We start from the raw sequence: 15,895 nt of genomic DNA on the forward strand, positions 1-15,895 counted from the left end.
GTTGTCGTAGTAGGTGCTCAGTTGTCGTAGTAGCTGCAGTTGTCGTAGGAACTGAAGAAGTAGTTGTTGTAGGAGCTACAGTTGTCATAGTAGGAGCTGCAGTGGTCGTAGTAGGTGCTGCAGTTGTTGTAGTAGGTGCTCCAGTTGTCGCAGAAGCTGCAGTTGTCGTAGTAAGTGGCGTAGGAGCTTCAGTTGTAGCTGTCGTAGTAGATGTGGTTGTTGTCGGGCATCAGTTGTAGCTGTAGTGGAAGGTGTGGTTGTTGTCGTAGCTTCAGTTGTAGTAGTTGCTGCAGTTGTAGCTGTTTTAGAACTACAGTTGTCGTACTAGGCGCTGCAGTGGTGGTAGTAGGTGCTGCAGTTGTCGTAGTAGGTGCTCCAGTTGTCGTAGGTGCTGCAGTTGTCGTAGGTGCTGCAGTTGTCGTAGTAGCTGCAGTTGTCGTAGGAACTGCAGAAGTAGTTGTTGTGGGAGCTACAGTTGTCGTAGTAGGTGCTGCAGTGGTCGTAGTAGGTGCTGCAGTTGTCGTAGGTGCTCCAGTTGTCGTAGGTGCTGCAGTTGTCGTAGTAGCTGCAGTTGTCGTAGGAACTGCAGAAGTAGTTGTTGTGGGAGCTACAGTTGTCGTGGTAGGCACTGCAGTGGTCGTAGTAGGTGCTGCAGTTGTCGTAGTAGGTCCTCCAGTTGTCGCAGAAGCTGCAGTTGTCGTTGTAGTGGTCGTAGGGCTTCAGTTGTAGCTGTCGTAGTAGGTGTGGTTGTCGGAGCGTCAGTTGTAGTAGTTGCTGCAGTTGTAGCTGTTTAGGAACTACAATTGTCGTACTAGGCGCTGCAGTGGTCGTAGTAGGTGTTGCAGTTGTTGTAGTAGGTGCTCCAGTTGTCGTAGGTGCTGCAGTTGTCGTAGTAGGTGCTTCAGTTTCGTAGGTGCTGCAATTGTTGTAGTAGCTTCAGTTGTCGTAGTAGCTGCAGTTGTCGTAGGAACTGCAGGAGTAGTTTGTTGTGGGAGCTACAGTTGTTGTAGTAGGCACTGCAGTGGTTGTAGTAGGTGCTGCAGTTGTCGTAGTAGGTGCTCAGTTGTCGTAGGTGCTGCAGTTGTCGTAGAAACTGCAGGAGTAGTTGTTGTGGGAGCTACAGTTGTCGTAGTAGGGGCTGCAGTGGTCGTAGTAGGTGCTGCAGTTGTCGTAGTAGCTGCATTTGTCATAGGAACTGCAGAAGTAGTTGTTGTGGGAGCTACAGTTGTCGTAGTAGGCGCTGCAGTGGTCGTAGTAGGTGCTGCAGTTGTCGTAGTAGGTGCTCCAGTTGTCGTAGTAGCTGCAGTTGTCGTAGGAACTGCAGAAGTAGTTGTTGTGGGAGCTACAGATGTCGTAGTAGGCGCTGCAGTGGTCGTAGTAGGTGCTGCAGTTGTCGTAGTAGGTGCTCCCGGTTGTCGTGGAAGCTCAGTTGTCGTAGTAGCTGCAGTTGTCGTTAGTAGGTGCTCCAGTTGTCGTAGGTGCTCCCGTTGTCGTAGTAGCTGCAGTTGTCGTAGGAACTGCAGGAGTAGATGTTGTGGGAGCTACAGTTGTCGTAGTAGGCGCTGCAGTGGTCGTAGTAGGTGCTGCAGTTGTCGTAGTAGCTGCAGTTGTCGAAGGAACTGCAGGAGTAGTTGTTGTGGGAGCTACAGATGTCGTAGTAGGCGCTGCAGTGGTCGTAGTAGGTGCTGCAGTTGTCGTAGTAGGTGCTCCAGTTGTCGTAGTAGCTGCAGTTGTCGTAGTAGCTGCAGTTGTCGTAGTAGGTGCTCCAGTTGTCGTAGGTGCTGCAGTTGTCGTAGTAGCTGCAGTTGTCGTAGGAACTGCAGGAGTAGTTGTTGTGGGAGCTACAGTTGTCGTAGTAGGCGCTGCAGTGGTCGTAGTAGGTGCTGCAGTTGTCGTAGTAGGTGCTCCAGTTGTCGTAGGTGCTGCAGTTGTCGTAGTAGCTGCAGTTGTCGTAAGAACTGCAGAAGTAGTTGTTGTGGGAGCTACAGTTGTCGAAGTAGGCGCTGCAGTAGTCGTAGTAGGTGCTGCAGTTGTCGTAGTAGGTGCTCCAGTTGTCGTAGTAGCTGCAGTTGTCGTAGTAGGTGCTGCAGTTGTCGTAGTAGGTGCTCCAGTTGTCGTAGGTGCTGCAGTTGTCGTAGTAGCTGCAGTTGTCGTAGGAACTGAAGGAGTAGTTGTTGTGGGAGCTACAGTTGTCGTAGTAGGCGCTGCAGTGGTCGTAGTAGGTGCTGCAGTTGTCGTAGTAGGTGCTCCAGTTGTCGTAGGTGCTGCAGTTGTCGTAGGTGCTGCAGTTGTCGTAGTAGCTGCAGTTGTCGTAGGAACTGCAGAAGTAGTTGTTGTGGGAGCTACAGTTGTCGAAGTAGGCGCTGCAGTGGTCGTAGTAGGTGCTGCAGTTGTCGTAGTAGGTGCTCCAGTTGTCGTAGTAGCTGCAGTTGTCGTAGGAACTGAAGAAGTAGTTGTTGTGGGAGCTACAGTTGTCATAGTAGGAGCTGCAGTGGTCGTAGTAGGTGCTGCAGTTGTTGTAGTAGGTCGTAGTAGCTGCAGTTGTCGCCCAGTAGGTGCTGCAGTTGTCGTAGTAGCTCCAGTCGTAGGTGCTGCAGTTGTCGTAGTAGCTGCAGTTGTCGTAGGAACTGAAGGTGTAGTTGTTGTGGGAGCTACAGTTGTTGTAGGCGCTGTAGTGGGAAGGTGCTGCAGTTGTCGTAGTAGGTAGGTGCTGCAGTTGTAGTAGGTGCTGCAGTTAGTAGCTGCAGTTTTAGGACTGCTAGTTGTTGGGAGCTACAGTTGTCGAAGTAGGCGCTGCAGTGGTCGTAGTAGGTGCTGCAGTTGTCGTAGTAGGTGCTCCAGTTGTCGTAGGTAGCTGCAGTTGTCGTAGGAACTGAAGAAGTAGTTGTTGTGGGAACTACAGTTGTCGTAGGAGGCGCTGCAGTGGTCGTAGTAGGTGCTACAGTTGTCGTAGTAGGTGCTCAGTGGTAGTAGCTGAAGTTGTCGTAGTAGGTGCTGCAGTTGTCGTAGTAGGTGCTCCAGTTGTCGTAGGTGCTGCAGTTGTCGTAGTAGCTGCAGTTGTCGTAGGAACTGCAGAAGTAGTTGTTGTGGGAGCTACAGTTGTCGTGGTAGGCGCTGCAGTGGTCGTAGTAGGTGCTGCAGTTGTCGTAGTAGGTGCTCAGTTGTCGCAGAAGTGCTGCGTTGTAGTTGTCGTAGGTGCTGCAGTTGTCGTAGTAGCTGCAGTTGTCGTAGGAACTGCAGAAGTAGTTGTTTAGGAGCTACAGTTGTCGTAGTAGGCGCTGCAGTGGTCGTAGTAGGTGCTGCAGTTGTTGTAGTAGGTGCTCCAGTAGTAGCTGCAGTTGTCGTAGGAACTGTAGTTGTTGTGGGAGCAGTTGTCGTAGTAGGAGCTGCAGTGGTCAGTAGGTGCTGCAGTTGTTGTAGTAGGTGCTCCAGTTGTCGCAGAAGCTGCAGTTGTCGTAGTAGTGGTCGTAGGGCTTCAGTTGTAGCTGTCGTAGTAGATGTGGTTGTTGTCGGAGCACAGTTGTAGCTGTAGTAGGTGTGGTTGTTGTCGTAGTCAGTTGAGTAGGTGCTGCAGTTGTAGCTGTTTAGGAGCTACAGTTGTCGTACTAGGCGCTGCAGTGGTCGTAGTAGGTGCTGCAGTTGTCGTAGGAGGTGCTCCAGTTGTCGTAGGTGCTGCAGTTGCGTAGGTGCTGCAGTTGTCGTAGTAGCTGCAGTTGTCGTAGGAACTGCAGAAGTAGTTGTTGTGGGAGCTACAGTTGTCGTAGTAGGTGCTGCAGTGGTCGTAGTAGGTGCTGCAGTTGTCGTAGGTGCTCCAGTTGTCGTAGGTGCTGCAGTTGTCGTAGTAGCTGCAGTTGTCGTAGGAACTGCAGAAGTAGTTGTTGTGGGAGCTACAGTTGTCGTAGTAGGCAGCTGCAGTGGTCGTAGTAGGTGCTGCAGTTGTCGTAGTAGGTCCTCCAGTTGTCGCAGAAGCTGCAGTTGTCGTAGGAGCTTCAGTTGTAGCTGTCGTAGTAGGTGTGGTTGTCGGAGCGTCGGTTGTAGGTGCTGCAGTTGTAGCTGTTTTAGGAACTACAATTGTCGTACTAGGCGCTGCAGTGGTCGTAGTAGGTGTTGCAGTTGTTGTAGTAGGTGCTCCAGTTGTCGTAGTGCTGCAGTTGTCGTGGTAGGTGCTTCAGTTGTCGTAGGTGCTGCAATTGTTGTAGTAGCTTCAGTTGTCGTAGTAGCTGCAGTTGTCGTAGGAACTGCAGGAGTAGTTGTTGTGGGAGCTACAGTTGTTGTAGTAGGCACTGCAGTGGTTGTAGTAGGTGCTGCAGTTGTCGTAGTAGGTGCTCCAGTTGTCGTAGGTGCTGCAGTTGTCGTAGAAACTGCAGGAGTAGTTGTTGTGGGAGCTACAGTTGTCGTAGTAGGGGCTGCAGTGGTCGTAGTAGGTGCTGCAGTTGTCGTAGTAGCTGCATTTGTCATAGGAACTGCAGAAGTAGTTGTTGTGGGAGCTACAGTTGTCGTAGTAGGCGCTGCAGTGGTCGTAGTAGGTGCTGCAGTTGTCGTAGGTGCTGCAGTTGTCGTAGTAGCTGCAGTTGTCGTAGGAACTGCAGAAGTAGTTGTTGTGGGAGCTACAGTTTGTCGTAGTAGGCGCTGCAGTGGTCGTAGTAGGTGCTGCCGTAGTAGGTGCTCAGTTGTCGTAGTAGCTGCAGTTGTCGTAGTAGCTGCAGTTGTCGTAGTAGGTGCTCAGTTGTCAGGTGCTCCCGTTGTCGTAGTAGCTGCAGTTGTCGTAGGAACTGCAGGAGTAGATGTCCAGTTGGGAGCTACAGTTGTCGTAGTAGGTGCTGCAGTGGTCGTAGTAGGTGCTGCAGTTGTCGTAGTAGCTGCAGTTGTCGAAGGAACTGAAGGAGTAGTTGTTGTGGGAGCTACAGTTGTCGTAGTAGGCGCTGCAGTGGTCGTAGTAGGTGCTGCAGTTGTCGTAGTAGGTGCTCCAGTTGTCGTAGTAGTGCAGTTGTCGTAGTAGCTGCAGTTGTCGTAGTAGGTGCTCCAGTTGTCGTAGGTGCTGCAGTTGTCGTAGTAGCTGCAGTTGTCGTAGGAACTGCAGGGTAGTTGTTGTGGGAGCTACAGTTGTCGAAGTAGAGGCGCTGCAGTGGTCGTAGTAGGTGCTGCAGTTGTCGTAGTAGGTGCTCCAGTTGTCGTAGGTGCTGCAGTTGTCGTAGTAGCTGCAGTTGTCGTAGAACTGCAGAAGTAGTTGTTGTGGGAGCTACAGTTGTCGAAGTAGGCGCTGCAGTAGTCGTAGTAGGTGCTGCAGTTGTCGTAGTAGGTGCTCAGTTGTCGTAGTAGCTGCAGTTGTCGTAGTAGGTGCTGCAGTTTCGTAGTAGGTGCTCAGTTGTAGTAGGTGCTGCAGTTGTCGTAGTAGCTGCAGTTGTCGTAGGAACTGAAGGAGTAGTTGTTGTGGGAGCTACAGTTGTCGTAGTAGGCGCTGCAGTGGTCGTAGTAGGTGCTGCAGTTGTCGTAGTAGGTGCTCCAGTTGTAAGTAGGTGCTGCAGTTGTCGTAGGTGCTGCAGTTGTCGTAGTAGCTGCAGTTGTCGTAGGAACTGCAGAAGTAGTTGTTGTGGGAGCTACAGTTGTCGAAGTAGGCGCTGCAGTGGTCGTAGTAGGTGCTGCAGTTGTCGTAGTAGGTGCTCCAGTTGTCGTAGTAGCTGCAGTTGTCGTAGGAACTGAAGAAGTAGTTGTTGTGGGAGCTACAGTTGTCATAGTAGGAGCTGCAGTGGTCGTAGTAGGTGCTGCAGTTGTTGTAGTAGGTGCTCCAGTTGTCGCAGAAGCTGCAGTTGTCGTAGTAGTGGTCGTAGGAGCTTCAGTTGTAGCTGTCGTAGTAGATGTGGTTGTTGTCGGAGCATCAGTTGTAGCTGTAGTGGAAGGTGTGGTTGTTGTCGTAGCTTCAGTTGTAGTAGTTGCTGCAGTTGTAGCTGTTTTAGGAGCTACAGTTGTCGTACTAGGCGCTGCAGTGGTCGTAGTAGGTGCTGCAGTTGTCGTAGTAGGTGCTCCAGTTGTCGTAGGTGCTGCAGTTGTCGTAGGTGCTGCAGTTGTCGTAGTAGCTGCAGTTGTCGTAGGAACTGCAGAAGTAGTTGTTGTGGGAGCTACAGTTGTCGTAGTAGGTGCTGCAGTGGTCGTAGTAGGTGCTGCAGTTGTCGTAGGTGCTCCAGTTGTCGTAGGTGCTGCAGTTGTCGTAGTAGCTGCAGTTGTCGTAGGAACTGCAGAAGTAGTTGTTGTGGGAGCTACAGTTGTCGTGGTAGGCACTGCAGTGGTCGTAGTAGGTGCTGCAGTTGTCGTAGTAGGTCCTCCAGTTGTCGCAGAAGCTGCAGTTGTCGTTGTAGTGGTCGTAGGAGCTTCAGTTGTAGCTGTCGTAGTAGGTGTGGTTGTCGGAGCGTCAGTTGTAGTAGTTGCTGCAGTTGTAGCTGTTTTAGGAACTACAATTGTCGTACTAGGCGCTGCAGTGGTCGTAGTAGGTGTTGCAGTTGTTGTAGTAGGTGCTCCAGTTGTCGTAGGTGCTGCAGTTGTCGTAGTAGGTGCTTCAGTTGTCGTAGGTGCTGCAATTGTTGTAGTAGCTTCAGTTGTCGTAGTAGCTGCAGTTGTCGTAGGAACTGCAGGAGTAGTTGTTGTGGGAGCTACAGTTGTTGTAGTAGGCACTGCAGTGGTTGTAGTAGGTGCTGCAGTTGTCGTAGTAGGTGCTCCAGTTGTCGTAGGTGCTGCAGTTGTCGTAGAAACTGCAGGAGTAGTTGTTGTGGGAGCTACAGTTGTCGTAGTAGGGGCTGCAGTGGTCGTAGTAGGTGCTGCAGTTGTCGTAGTAGCTGCATTTGTCATAGGAACTGCAGAAGTAGTTGTTGTGGGAGCTACAGTTGTCGTAGTAGGCGCTGCAGTGGTCGTAGTAGGTGCTGCAGTTGTCGTAGTAGGTGCTCCAGTTGTCGTAGTAGCTGCAGTTGTCGTAGGAACTGCAGAAGTAGTTGTTGTGGGAGCTACAGATGTCGTAGTAGGCGCTGCAGTGGTCGTAGTAGGTGCTGCAGTTGTCGTAGTAGGTGCTCCAGTTGTCGTAGTAGCTGCAGTTGTCGTAGTAGCTGCAGTTGTCGTAGTAGGTGCTCCAGTTGTCGTAGGTGCTCCCGTTGTCGTAGTAGCTGCAGTTGTCGTAGGAACTGCAGGAGTAGATGTTGTGGGAGCTACAGTTGTCGTAGTAGGCGCTGCAGTGGTCGTAGTAGGTGCTGCAGTTGTCGTAGTAGCTGCAGTTGTCGAAGGAACTGCAGGAGTAGTTGTTGTGGGAGCTACAGATGTCGTAGTAGGCGCTGCAGTGGTCGTAGTAGGTGCTGCAGTTGTCGTAGTAGGTGCTCCAGTTGTCGTAGTAGCTGCAGTTGTCGTAGTAGCTGCAGTTGTCGTAGTAGGTGCTCCAGTTGTCGTAGGTGCTGCAGTTGTCGTAGTAGCTGCAGTTGTCGTAGGAACTGCAGGAGTAGTTGTTGTGGGAGCTACAGTTGTCGTAGTAGGCGCTGCAGTGGTCGTAGTAGGTGCTGCAGTTGTCGTAGTAGGTGCTCCAGTTGTCGTAGGTGCTGCAGTTGTCGTAGTAGCTGCAGTTGTCGTAAGAACTGCAGAAGTAGTTGTTGTGGGAGCTACAGTTGTCGAAGTAGGCGCTGCAGTAGTCGTAGTAGGTGCTGCAGTTGTCGTAGTAGGTGCTCCAGTTGTCGTAGTAGCTGCAGTTGTCGTAGTAGGTGCTGCAGTTGTCGTAGTAGGTGCTCCAGTTGTCGTAGGTGCTGCAGTTGTCGTAGTAGCTGCAGTTGTCGTAGGAACTGAAGGAGTAGTTGTTGTGGGAGCTACAGTTGTCGTAGTAGGCGCTGCAGTGGTCGTAGTAGGTGCTGCAGTTGTCGTAGTAGGTGCTCCAGTTGTCGTAGGTGCTGCAGTTGTCGTAGGTGCTGCAGTTGTCGTAGTAGCTGCAGTTGTCGTAGGAACTGCAGAAGTAGTTGTTGTGGGAGCTACAGTTGTCGAAGTAGGCGCTGCAGTGGTCGTAGTAGGTGCTGCAGTTGTCGTAGTAGGTGCTCCAGTTGTCGTAGGTGCTGCAGTTGTCGTAGTAGCTGCAGTTGTCGTAAGAACTGCAGAAGTAGTTGTTGTGGGAGCTACAGTTGTCGAAGTAGGCGCTGCAGTAGTCGTAGTAGGTGCTGCAGTTGTCGTAGTAGGTGCTCCAGTTGTCGTAGTAGCTGCAGTTGTCGTAGTAGGTGCTGCAGTTGTCGTAGTAGGTGCTCCAGTTGTCGTAGGTGCTGCAGTTGTCGTAGTAGCTGCAGTTGTCGTAGGAACTGAAGGAGTAGTTGTTGTGGGAGCTACAGTTGTCGTAGTAGGCGCTGCAGTGGTCGTAGTAGGTGCTGCAGTTGTCGTAGTAGGTGCTCCAGTTGTCGTAGGTGCTGCAGTTGTCGTAGGTGCTGCAGTTGTCGTAGTAGCTGCAGTTGTCGTAGGAACTGCAGAAGTAGTTGTTGTGGGAGCTACAGTTGTCGAAGTAGGCGCTGCAGTGGTCGTAGTAGGTGCTGCAGTTGTCGTAGTAGGTGCTCCAGTTGTCGCAGTAGCTGCAGTTGTCGTAGGAACTGAAGAAGTAGTTGTTGTGGGAGCTACAGTTGTCATAGTAGGAGCTGCAGTGGTCGTAGTAGGTGCTGCAGTTGTTGTAGTAGGTGCTCCAGTTGTCGCAGAAGCTGCAGTTGTCGTAGTAGTGGTCGTATGAGCTTCAGTTGTAGCTGTCGTAGTAGATGTGGTTGTTGTCGGAGCATCAGTTGTAGCTGTAGTGGAAGGTGTGGTTGTTGTCGTAGCTTCAGTTGTAGTAGTTGCTGCAGTTGTAGCTGTTTTAGGAGCTACAGTTGTCGTACTAGGCGCTGCAGTGGTCGTAGTAGGTGCTGCAGTTGTCGTAGTAGGTGCTCCAGTTGTCGTAGGTGCTGCAGTTGTCGTAGGTGCTGCAGTTGTCGTAGTAGCTGCAGTTGTCGTAGGAACTGCAGAAGTAGTTGTTGTGGGAGCTACAGTTGTCGTAGTAGGCGCTGCAGTGGTCGTAGTAGGTGCTGCAGTTGTCGTAGGTGCTCCAGTTGTCGTAGGTGCTGCAGTTGTCGTAGTAGCTGCAGTTGTCGTAGGAACTGCAGAAGTAGTTGTTGTGGGAGCTACAGTTGTCGTGGTAGGCACTGCAGTGGTCGTAGTAGGTGCTGCAGTTGTCGTAGTAGGTCCTCCAGTTGTCGCAGAAGCTGCAGTTGTCGTTGTAGTGGTCGTAGGAGCTTCAGTTGTAGCTGTCGTAGTAGGTGTGGTTGTCGGGCGTCAGTTGTAGTAGTTGCTGCAGTTGTAGCTGTTTTAGGAACTACAATTGTCGTACTAGGCGCTGCAGTGGTCGTAGTAGGTGTTGCAGTTGTTGTAGTAGGTGCTCCAGTTGTCGTAGGTGCTGCAGTTGTCGTAGTAGGTGCTTCAGTTGTCGTAGGTGCTGCAATTGTTGTAGTAGCTTCAGTTGTCGTAGTAGCTGCAGTTGTCGTAGGAACTGCAGGAGTAGTTGTTGTGGGAGCTACAGTTGTTGTAGTAGGCACTGCAGTGGTTGTAGTAGGTGCTGCAGTTGTCGTAGTAGGTGCTCCAGTTGTCGTAGGTGCTGCAGTTGTCGTAGAAACTGCAGGAGTAGTTGTTGTGGGAGCTACAGTTGTCGTAGTAGGGGCTGCAGTGGTGTAGTAGGTGCTGCAGTTGTCGTAGGTGCTGCAGTTGTGTAGTAGCTGCATTTGTCCAGGAACTGCAGAAGTAGTTGTTGTGGGAGCTACAGTTGTCGTAGTAGGCGCTGCAGTGGTCGTAGTAGGTGCTGCAGTTGTCGTAGTAGGTGCTCCAGTTGTCGTAGTAGCTGCAGTTGTCGTAGGAACTGAAGAAGTAGTTGTTGTGGGAGCTACAGTTGTCGTAGTAGGCGCTGCAGTGGTCGTAGTAGGTGCTGCAGTTGTCGTAGTAGGTGCTCCAGTTGTCGTAGTAGCTGCAGTTGTCGTAGGAACTGAAGAAGTAGTTGTTGTGGGAGCTACAGTTGTCGTAGTAGGCGCTGCAGTGGTCGTAGTAGGTGCTCCAGTTGTCGTAGTAGCTGCAGTTGTCGTAGGAACTGCAGGAGTAGTTGTTTTGGGAGCTACAGTTGTCGTAGTAGGCGCTGCAGTGGTCGTAGTAGGTGCTGCAGTTGTCGTAGTAGGTGCTCCAGTTGTCGTAGGTGCTGCAGTTGTCGTAGGTGCTGCAGTTGTCGTAGTAGCTGCAGTTGTCGTAGGAACTGCAGGAGTAGTTGTTGTGGGAGCTACATTTGTCGTAGTAGGCACTGCAGTGGTCGTAGTAGGTGCTGCAGTTGTCGTAGGTGCTCCAGTTGTCGTAGGTGCTGCAGTTGTCGTAGTAGCTGCAGTTGTCGTAGGAACTGCAGGAGTAGTTGTTGTGGGAGCTACATTTGTCGTAGTAGGCACTGCAGTGGTCGTAGTAGGTGCTGCAGTTAACGTAGTAGGTGCTCCAGTTGTCGCAGAAGCTGCAGTTGTCGTTGTAGTGGTCGTAGGAGCTTCAGTTGTAGCTGTCGTAGTAGGTGTGGTTGTTGTCGGAGCGTCAGTTGTAACTGTAGTGGAAGGTGTGGTTGTTGTCGTAGCTTCAGATGTAGTAGTTGCTGCAGATGTAGCTGTTTTAGGATCTACAGTTGCCGTACTAGGCGCTGCAGTGGTCGTAGTAGGTGTTGCAGTTGTTGTAGTAGGTGCTCCAGTTGTCGTAGGTGCTGCAGTTGTCGTAGTAGGTGCTCCAGTTGTCGTAGGTGCTGCAGTTGTCGTAGTAGCTGCAGTTGTCGTAGGAACTGCAGAAGTAGTTGTTGTGGGAGCTACAGTTGTCGTAGTAGGGGCTGCAGTGGTCGTAGTAGGTGCTGCAGTTGTCGTAGTAGGTGCTCCAGTTGTAGTAGGTGCTGCAATTGTCGTAGTAGCTGCAGTTGTCGTAGTAGCTGCAGTTGTCGTAGGAACTGCAGGAGTAGTTGTTGTGGGAGCTACAGTTGTCGTAGTAGGCACTGCAGTGGTCGTACTAGGTGCTGCAGTTGTCGTAGTAGGTGCTCTAGTTGTCGTAGGTGCTGCAGTTGTCGTAGTAGCTGCAGTTGTCGTAGAAACTGCAGGAGTAGTTGTTGTGGGAGCTACAGTTGTCGTAGTAGGGGCTGCAGTGGTCGTAGGTGCTGCAGTTGTCGTAGGTGCTCCAGTTGTCGTAGTAGCTGCAGTTGTCGTAGGAACTGCAGAAGTAGTTGTTGTGGAAGCTACAGTTGTTGTAGTAGGCGCTGCAGTGGTCGTAGTAGGTGCAGCAGTTGTCGTAGTAGGTGCTCCAGTTGTCGTAGTAGCTGCAGTTGTCGTAGGAACTGCAGGAGTAGATGTTGTGGGAGCTACAGTTGTCGTAGTAGGCGCTGCAGTGGTCGTAGTAGGTGCTGCAGTTGTCGTAGTAGCTGCAGTTGTCGAAGGAACTGCAGGAGTAGTTGTTGTGGGAGCTACAGTTGTCATAGCAGGTGCTGCAGTGGTCGTAGTAGGTGCTGCAGTTGTCGTAGTAGGTGCTCCAGTTGTCGTGGGTGCTGCAGTTGTCGTAGGAACTGCGGAAGTAGTTGTTGTGGGAGCTACAGTTGTCGTAGTAGGCGCTGCAGTGGTCGTAGTAGGTGCTGCAGTTGTCGTAGTAGGTGCTCCAGTTGTCGTAGGTGCTGCAGTTCTCGTAGTAGCTGCAGTTGTCGTAGGAACTGAAGAAGTAGTTGTTGTGGGAGCTACAGTTGTCGTAGTAGGCGCTGCAGTGGTCGTAGTAGGTGCTGCAGTTGTCGTAGTAGGTGCTCCAGTTGTTGCAGGAGCTGCAGTTGTCGTTGTAGTGGTTGTAGGAGCTTCAGTTGTAGCTGTCGTAGTAGGTGTGGTTGTTGTCGGAGCGTCAGTTGTAGCTGTGGTGGAAGGTGTGGTTGTTGTCGTAGCTTCAGTTGTAGTAGTTGCTGCAGTTGTAGCTGTTTTAGGAGCTACAGTTGTCGTACTAGGCGCTGCAGTGGTCGTAGTAGGTGCTGCAGTTGTCGTAGTAGGTGCTGCAGTTCTCGTAGTAGGTGCTCCAGTTGTCGTAGGTGCTGCAGTTGTCGTAGGAACTGCAGGAGTAGTTGTTGTGGGAGCTACAGTTGTCGTAGTAGGTGCTGCAGTGGTCGTAGTAGGTGCTGCAGTTGTCGTAGTAGGTGCTCCAGTTGTCGTAGGTGCTGCAGTTGTCGTAGGTGCTGCAGTTGTCGTAGGTGCTGCAGTTGTCGTAGGAACTGCAGAAGTAGTTGTTGTGGGAGCTACAGTTGTCGTAGTAGGCACTGCAGTGGTCGTAGTAGGTGCAGAAGTTGTCGTAGTAGCTGTAGTTGTCGTAGGTGCTGCAGTTGTCGTAGGTGCTTCAGTTGTCGTAGTAGCTGCAGTTGTCGTAGGAACTGCAGAAGTAGTTGTTGTGGGAGCTACAGTTGTCGTAGTAGGCGCTGCACTGGTCGTAGTAGGTGCTGCAGTTGTCGTAGGTGCTCCAGTTGTCGTAGGTGCTGCAGTTGTCGTAGTAGGTGCTCCAGTTGTCGTAGGTGCTGCAGTTGTCGTAGTAGCTGCAGTTGTCGTAGGAACTGCAGAAGTAGTTGTTGTGGGAGCTACAGTTGTCGTAGTAGGTGCTCCAGTTGTCGTAGGTGCTGCAATTGTCGTAGTAGCTGCAGTTGTCGTAGTAGCTGCAGTTGTCGTAGGAACTGCAGGAGTAGTTGTTGTGGGAGCTACAGTTGTCGTAGTAGGCACTGCAGTGGTCGTAGTAGGTGCTGCAGTTGTCGTTGTAGGTGCTCCAGTTGTCGTAGGTGCTGCAGTTGTCGTAGTAGCTGCAGTTGTCGTAGAAACTGAAGGAGTAGTTGTTGTGGGAGCTACAGTTGTCGTAGTAGGCACTGCAGTGGTCGTAGTAGGTGCTGCAGTTGTCGTTGTAGGTGCTCCAGTTGTCGTAGGTGCTGCAGTTGTCGTAGTAGCTGCAGTTGTCGTAGGAACTGCAGAAGTAGTTGTTATGGGAGCTACAGTTGTCGTAGTAGGCACTGCAGTGGTCGTAGTAGGTGCTGAAGTTGTCGTAGTAGCTGCAGTTGTCGTAGGTGCTGCAGTTGTTGTAGGTGCTGCAGTTGTCGTAGTAGCTGCAGTTGTCGTAGGAACTGCAGAAGTAGTTGTTGTGGGAGCTACAGTTGTCGTAGTAGGCGCTGCACTGGTCGTAGTAGGTGCTGCAGTTGTCGTAGGTGCTCCAGTTGTCGTAGGTGCTGCAGTTGTCGTAGTAGCTACAGTTGTCGTAGGAACTGTAGAAGTAGTTGTTGTGGGAGCTACAGTTGTCGTAGTAGGCACTGCAGTGGTCGTAGTAGGTGCTGCAGTTGTCGTAGTAGGTGCTCCAGTTGTCGCAGAAGCTGCAGTTGTCGTTGTAGTGGTCGTAGGAGCTTCAGTTGTAGCTGTCGTAGTAGGTGTGGTTGTTGTCGGAGCGTCAGTTGTAGCTGTAGTGGAAGGTGTGGTTGTTGTCGTAGCTTCAGTTGTAGTAGTTGCTGCAGTTGTAGCTGTTTTAGGATCTAAAGTTGCCGTACTAGGCGCTGCAGTGGTCGTAGTAGGTGTTGCAGTTATTGTAGTAGGTGCTCCAGTTGTCGTAGGTGCTGCAGTTGTCGTTGTAGGTGCTCCAGTTGTCGTAGGTGCTGCAGTTGTCGTAGTAGCTGCAGTTGTCGTAGAAACTGCAGGAGTAGTTGTTGTGGGAGCTACAGTTGTCGTAGTAGGGGCTGCAGTGGTCGTAGGTGCTACAGTTGTCGTAGGTGCTGCAGTTGTCGTAGTAGCTGCAGTTGTCGTAGGAACTGCAGAAGTAGTTGTTGTGGGAGCTACAGTTGTTGTAGTAGGCGCTTCAGTGGTCATAGTAGGTGCTGCAGTTGTCGTAGTAGGTGCTCCAGTTGTAGTAGTAGCTGCAGTTGTCGTAGGAACTGCAGGAGTAGATGTTGTGGGAGCTACAGTTGTCGTAGTAGGCACTGCAGTGGTCGTAGTAGGTGCTGCAGTTGTCGTAGTAGCTGCAGTTGTCGAAGGAACTGCAGGAGTAGTTGTTGTGGGAGCTACAGTTGTCGTAGTAGGTGCTGCAGTGGTCGTAGTAGGTGCTGCAGTTGTCATAGTAGGTGCTCCAGTTGTCGTGGGTGCTGCAGTTGTCGTAGGAACTGCGGAAGTAGTTGTTGTGGGAGCTACAGTTGTCGTAGTAGGCGCTGCAGTGGTCGTAGTAGGTGCTGCAGTTGTCGTAGTAGGTGCTCCAGTTGTCGTAGGTGCTGCAGTTGTCGTAGTAGCTGCAGTTGTCGTAGGAACTGAAGAAGTAGTTGTTGTGGGAGCTACAGTTGTCGTAGTAGGCTCTGCAGTGGTCGTAGTAGGTGCTGCAGTTGTCGTAGTAGGTGCTCCAGTTGTCGCAGAAGCTGCAGTTGTCGTTGTTGTGGTCGTAGGAGCTTCAGTTGTAGCTGTCGTAGTAGGTGTGGTTGTTGTCAGAGCGTCAGTTGTAGCTGTAGTGGAAGGTGTGGTTGTTGTCGTAGCTTCAGTTGTAGTAGTTGCTGCAGTTGTAGCTGTTTTAGGAGCTACAGTTGTCGTACTAGGCGCTGCAGTGGTCGTAGTAGGTGCTGCAGTTGTCGTAGTAGGTGCTGCAGTTGTCGTAGTAGGTGCTCCAGTTGTCGTAGGTGCTGCAGTTGTCGTAGTAGCTGCAGTTGTCATAGGAACTGCAGGAGTAGTTGTTGTGGGAGCTACAGTTGTCGTAGTAGGTGCTCCAGTTGTCGTAGGTGGTGCAGTTGTCGTAGGTGCTGCAGTTGTCGTAGTAGCTGCAGTTGTCGTAGGAACTGAAGAAGTAGTTGTTGTGGGAGCTACAGTTGTCGAAGTAAGCGCTGCAGTGGTCGTAGAAGGTGCTCCAGTTGTCGTAGGTGCTGCAGTTGTCGTAGTAGCTGCAGTTGTCATAGGAACTGCAGAAGTAGTTGTTGTGGGAGCTACAGTTGTCGTAGTAGGCGCTGCAGTGGTCGTAGTAGGTGCTGCAGTTGTCGTAGGTGCTCCAGTTGTCGTAGGTGCTGCAGTTGTCGTAGTAGCTGCAGTTGTTGTAGGAACTGCAGAAGTAGTTGTTGTGGGAGCTACAGTTGTCGTAGTAGGCGCTGCAGTGGTCGTAGTAGGTGCTGCAGTTGTCGTAGTAGGTGCTCCAGTTGTCGTAGGTGCTGCAGTTGTCGTAGGAACTGCGGAAGTAGTTGTTGTGGGAGCTACAGTTGTCGTAGTAGGAGCTGCAGTGGTCATAGTAGGTGCTGCAGTTGTCGTTGTAGTGGTCGTAGGAGCTTCAGTTGTAGCTGTCATAGTAGGTGTGGTTGTTGTCGGAGCGTCAGTTGTAGCTGTAGTGGAAGGTGTGGTTGTTGTCGTAGCTTCAGTTGTAGTAGTTGCTGCAGTTGTAGCTGTTTTAGGAGCTACAGTTGTCATGCTAGGCACTGCAGTGGTCGTAGTAGGTGCTCCAGTTGTCGTAGGTGCTGCAGTTGTCGTAGGAACTGCAGGAGTAGTTGTTGTGGGAGCTACAGTTGTGGTAGTAGGTGCTTCCGTGGTCGTAGTAGGTGCTGCAGTTGTCGTAGTAGCTGCAGTTGTCGTAGGAACTGCAGGAGTAGTTGTTGTGGGAGCTACAGTTGTCGTAGTAGCCGCTGCAGTGGTCGTAGTAGGTGCTGCAGTTGTCGTAGGTGCTCCAGTTGTCGTAGGTGCTGCAGTTGTCGTAGTAGCTGCAGTTGTTGTAGGAACTGCAGAAGTAGTTGTTGTGGGAGCTACAGTTGTCGTAGTAGGCGCTGCAGTGGTCGTAGTAGGTGCTGCAGTTGTCGTAGTAGGTGCTCCAGTTGTCGTAGGTGCTGCAATTGTCGTAGTAGCTGCAGTTGTCGTAGAAACTGCAG

General features: G+C 51.4%; 4 protein-coding genes across 4 annotated transcripts; all 4 read right to left on the reverse strand.

Moving 5' to 3' along the window:
* Nucleotides 1-611: 611 nt before the first annotated feature.
* LOC124029338 (mucin-5AC-like) lies at nucleotides 612-2,517 on the reverse strand (the record flags this gene model as incomplete). Its single annotated transcript, XM_046341098.1, has 3 exons — nucleotides 612-786; nucleotides 1,068-1,279; nucleotides 1,569-2,517. Coding segments are annotated over 3 exons (1,336 nt in total), but the record flags the coding sequence as incomplete, so codon positions are not given.
* A 958-nt stretch (nucleotides 2,518-3,475) lies between these two features.
* On the reverse strand, nucleotides 3,476-6,411 carry LOC124029340 (integumentary mucin C.1-like; the record flags this gene model as incomplete). Its single annotated transcript, XM_046341100.1, has 4 exons — nucleotides 3,476-3,526; nucleotides 3,932-4,053; nucleotides 5,811-5,971; nucleotides 6,275-6,411. Coding segments are annotated over 4 exons (471 nt in total), but the record flags the coding sequence as incomplete, so codon positions are not given.
* A 528-nt stretch (nucleotides 6,412-6,939) lies between these two features.
* On the reverse strand, nucleotides 6,940-8,247 carry LOC124029339 (mucin-5AC-like; the record flags this gene model as incomplete). The annotated part of the gene is made up of 1 exon (XM_046341099.1): nucleotides 6,940-8,247. A coding segment is annotated over one exon (1,308 nt), but the record flags the coding sequence as incomplete, so codon positions are not given.
* Nucleotides 8,248-12,650: 4,403 nt separating this feature from the next.
* Nucleotides 12,651-14,798, reverse strand: LOC124029341 (integumentary mucin C.1-like; the record flags this gene model as incomplete). Its single annotated transcript, XM_046341101.1, has 4 exons — nucleotides 12,651-12,701; nucleotides 13,404-13,553; nucleotides 14,412-14,516; nucleotides 14,748-14,798. Coding segments are annotated over 4 exons (357 nt in total), but the record flags the coding sequence as incomplete, so codon positions are not given.
* Between the last annotated feature and the right edge of the window lie 1,097 nt (nucleotides 14,799-15,895).

Source organism: Oncorhynchus gorbuscha, unplaced genomic scaffold, assembly GCF_021184085.1.
Source record: "Oncorhynchus gorbuscha isolate QuinsamMale2020 ecotype Even-year unplaced genomic scaffold, OgorEven_v1.0 Un_scaffold_6174, whole genome shotgun sequence".
Classification (NCBI taxonomy): domain Eukaryota; kingdom Metazoa; phylum Chordata; class Actinopteri; order Salmoniformes; family Salmonidae; genus Oncorhynchus; species Oncorhynchus gorbuscha.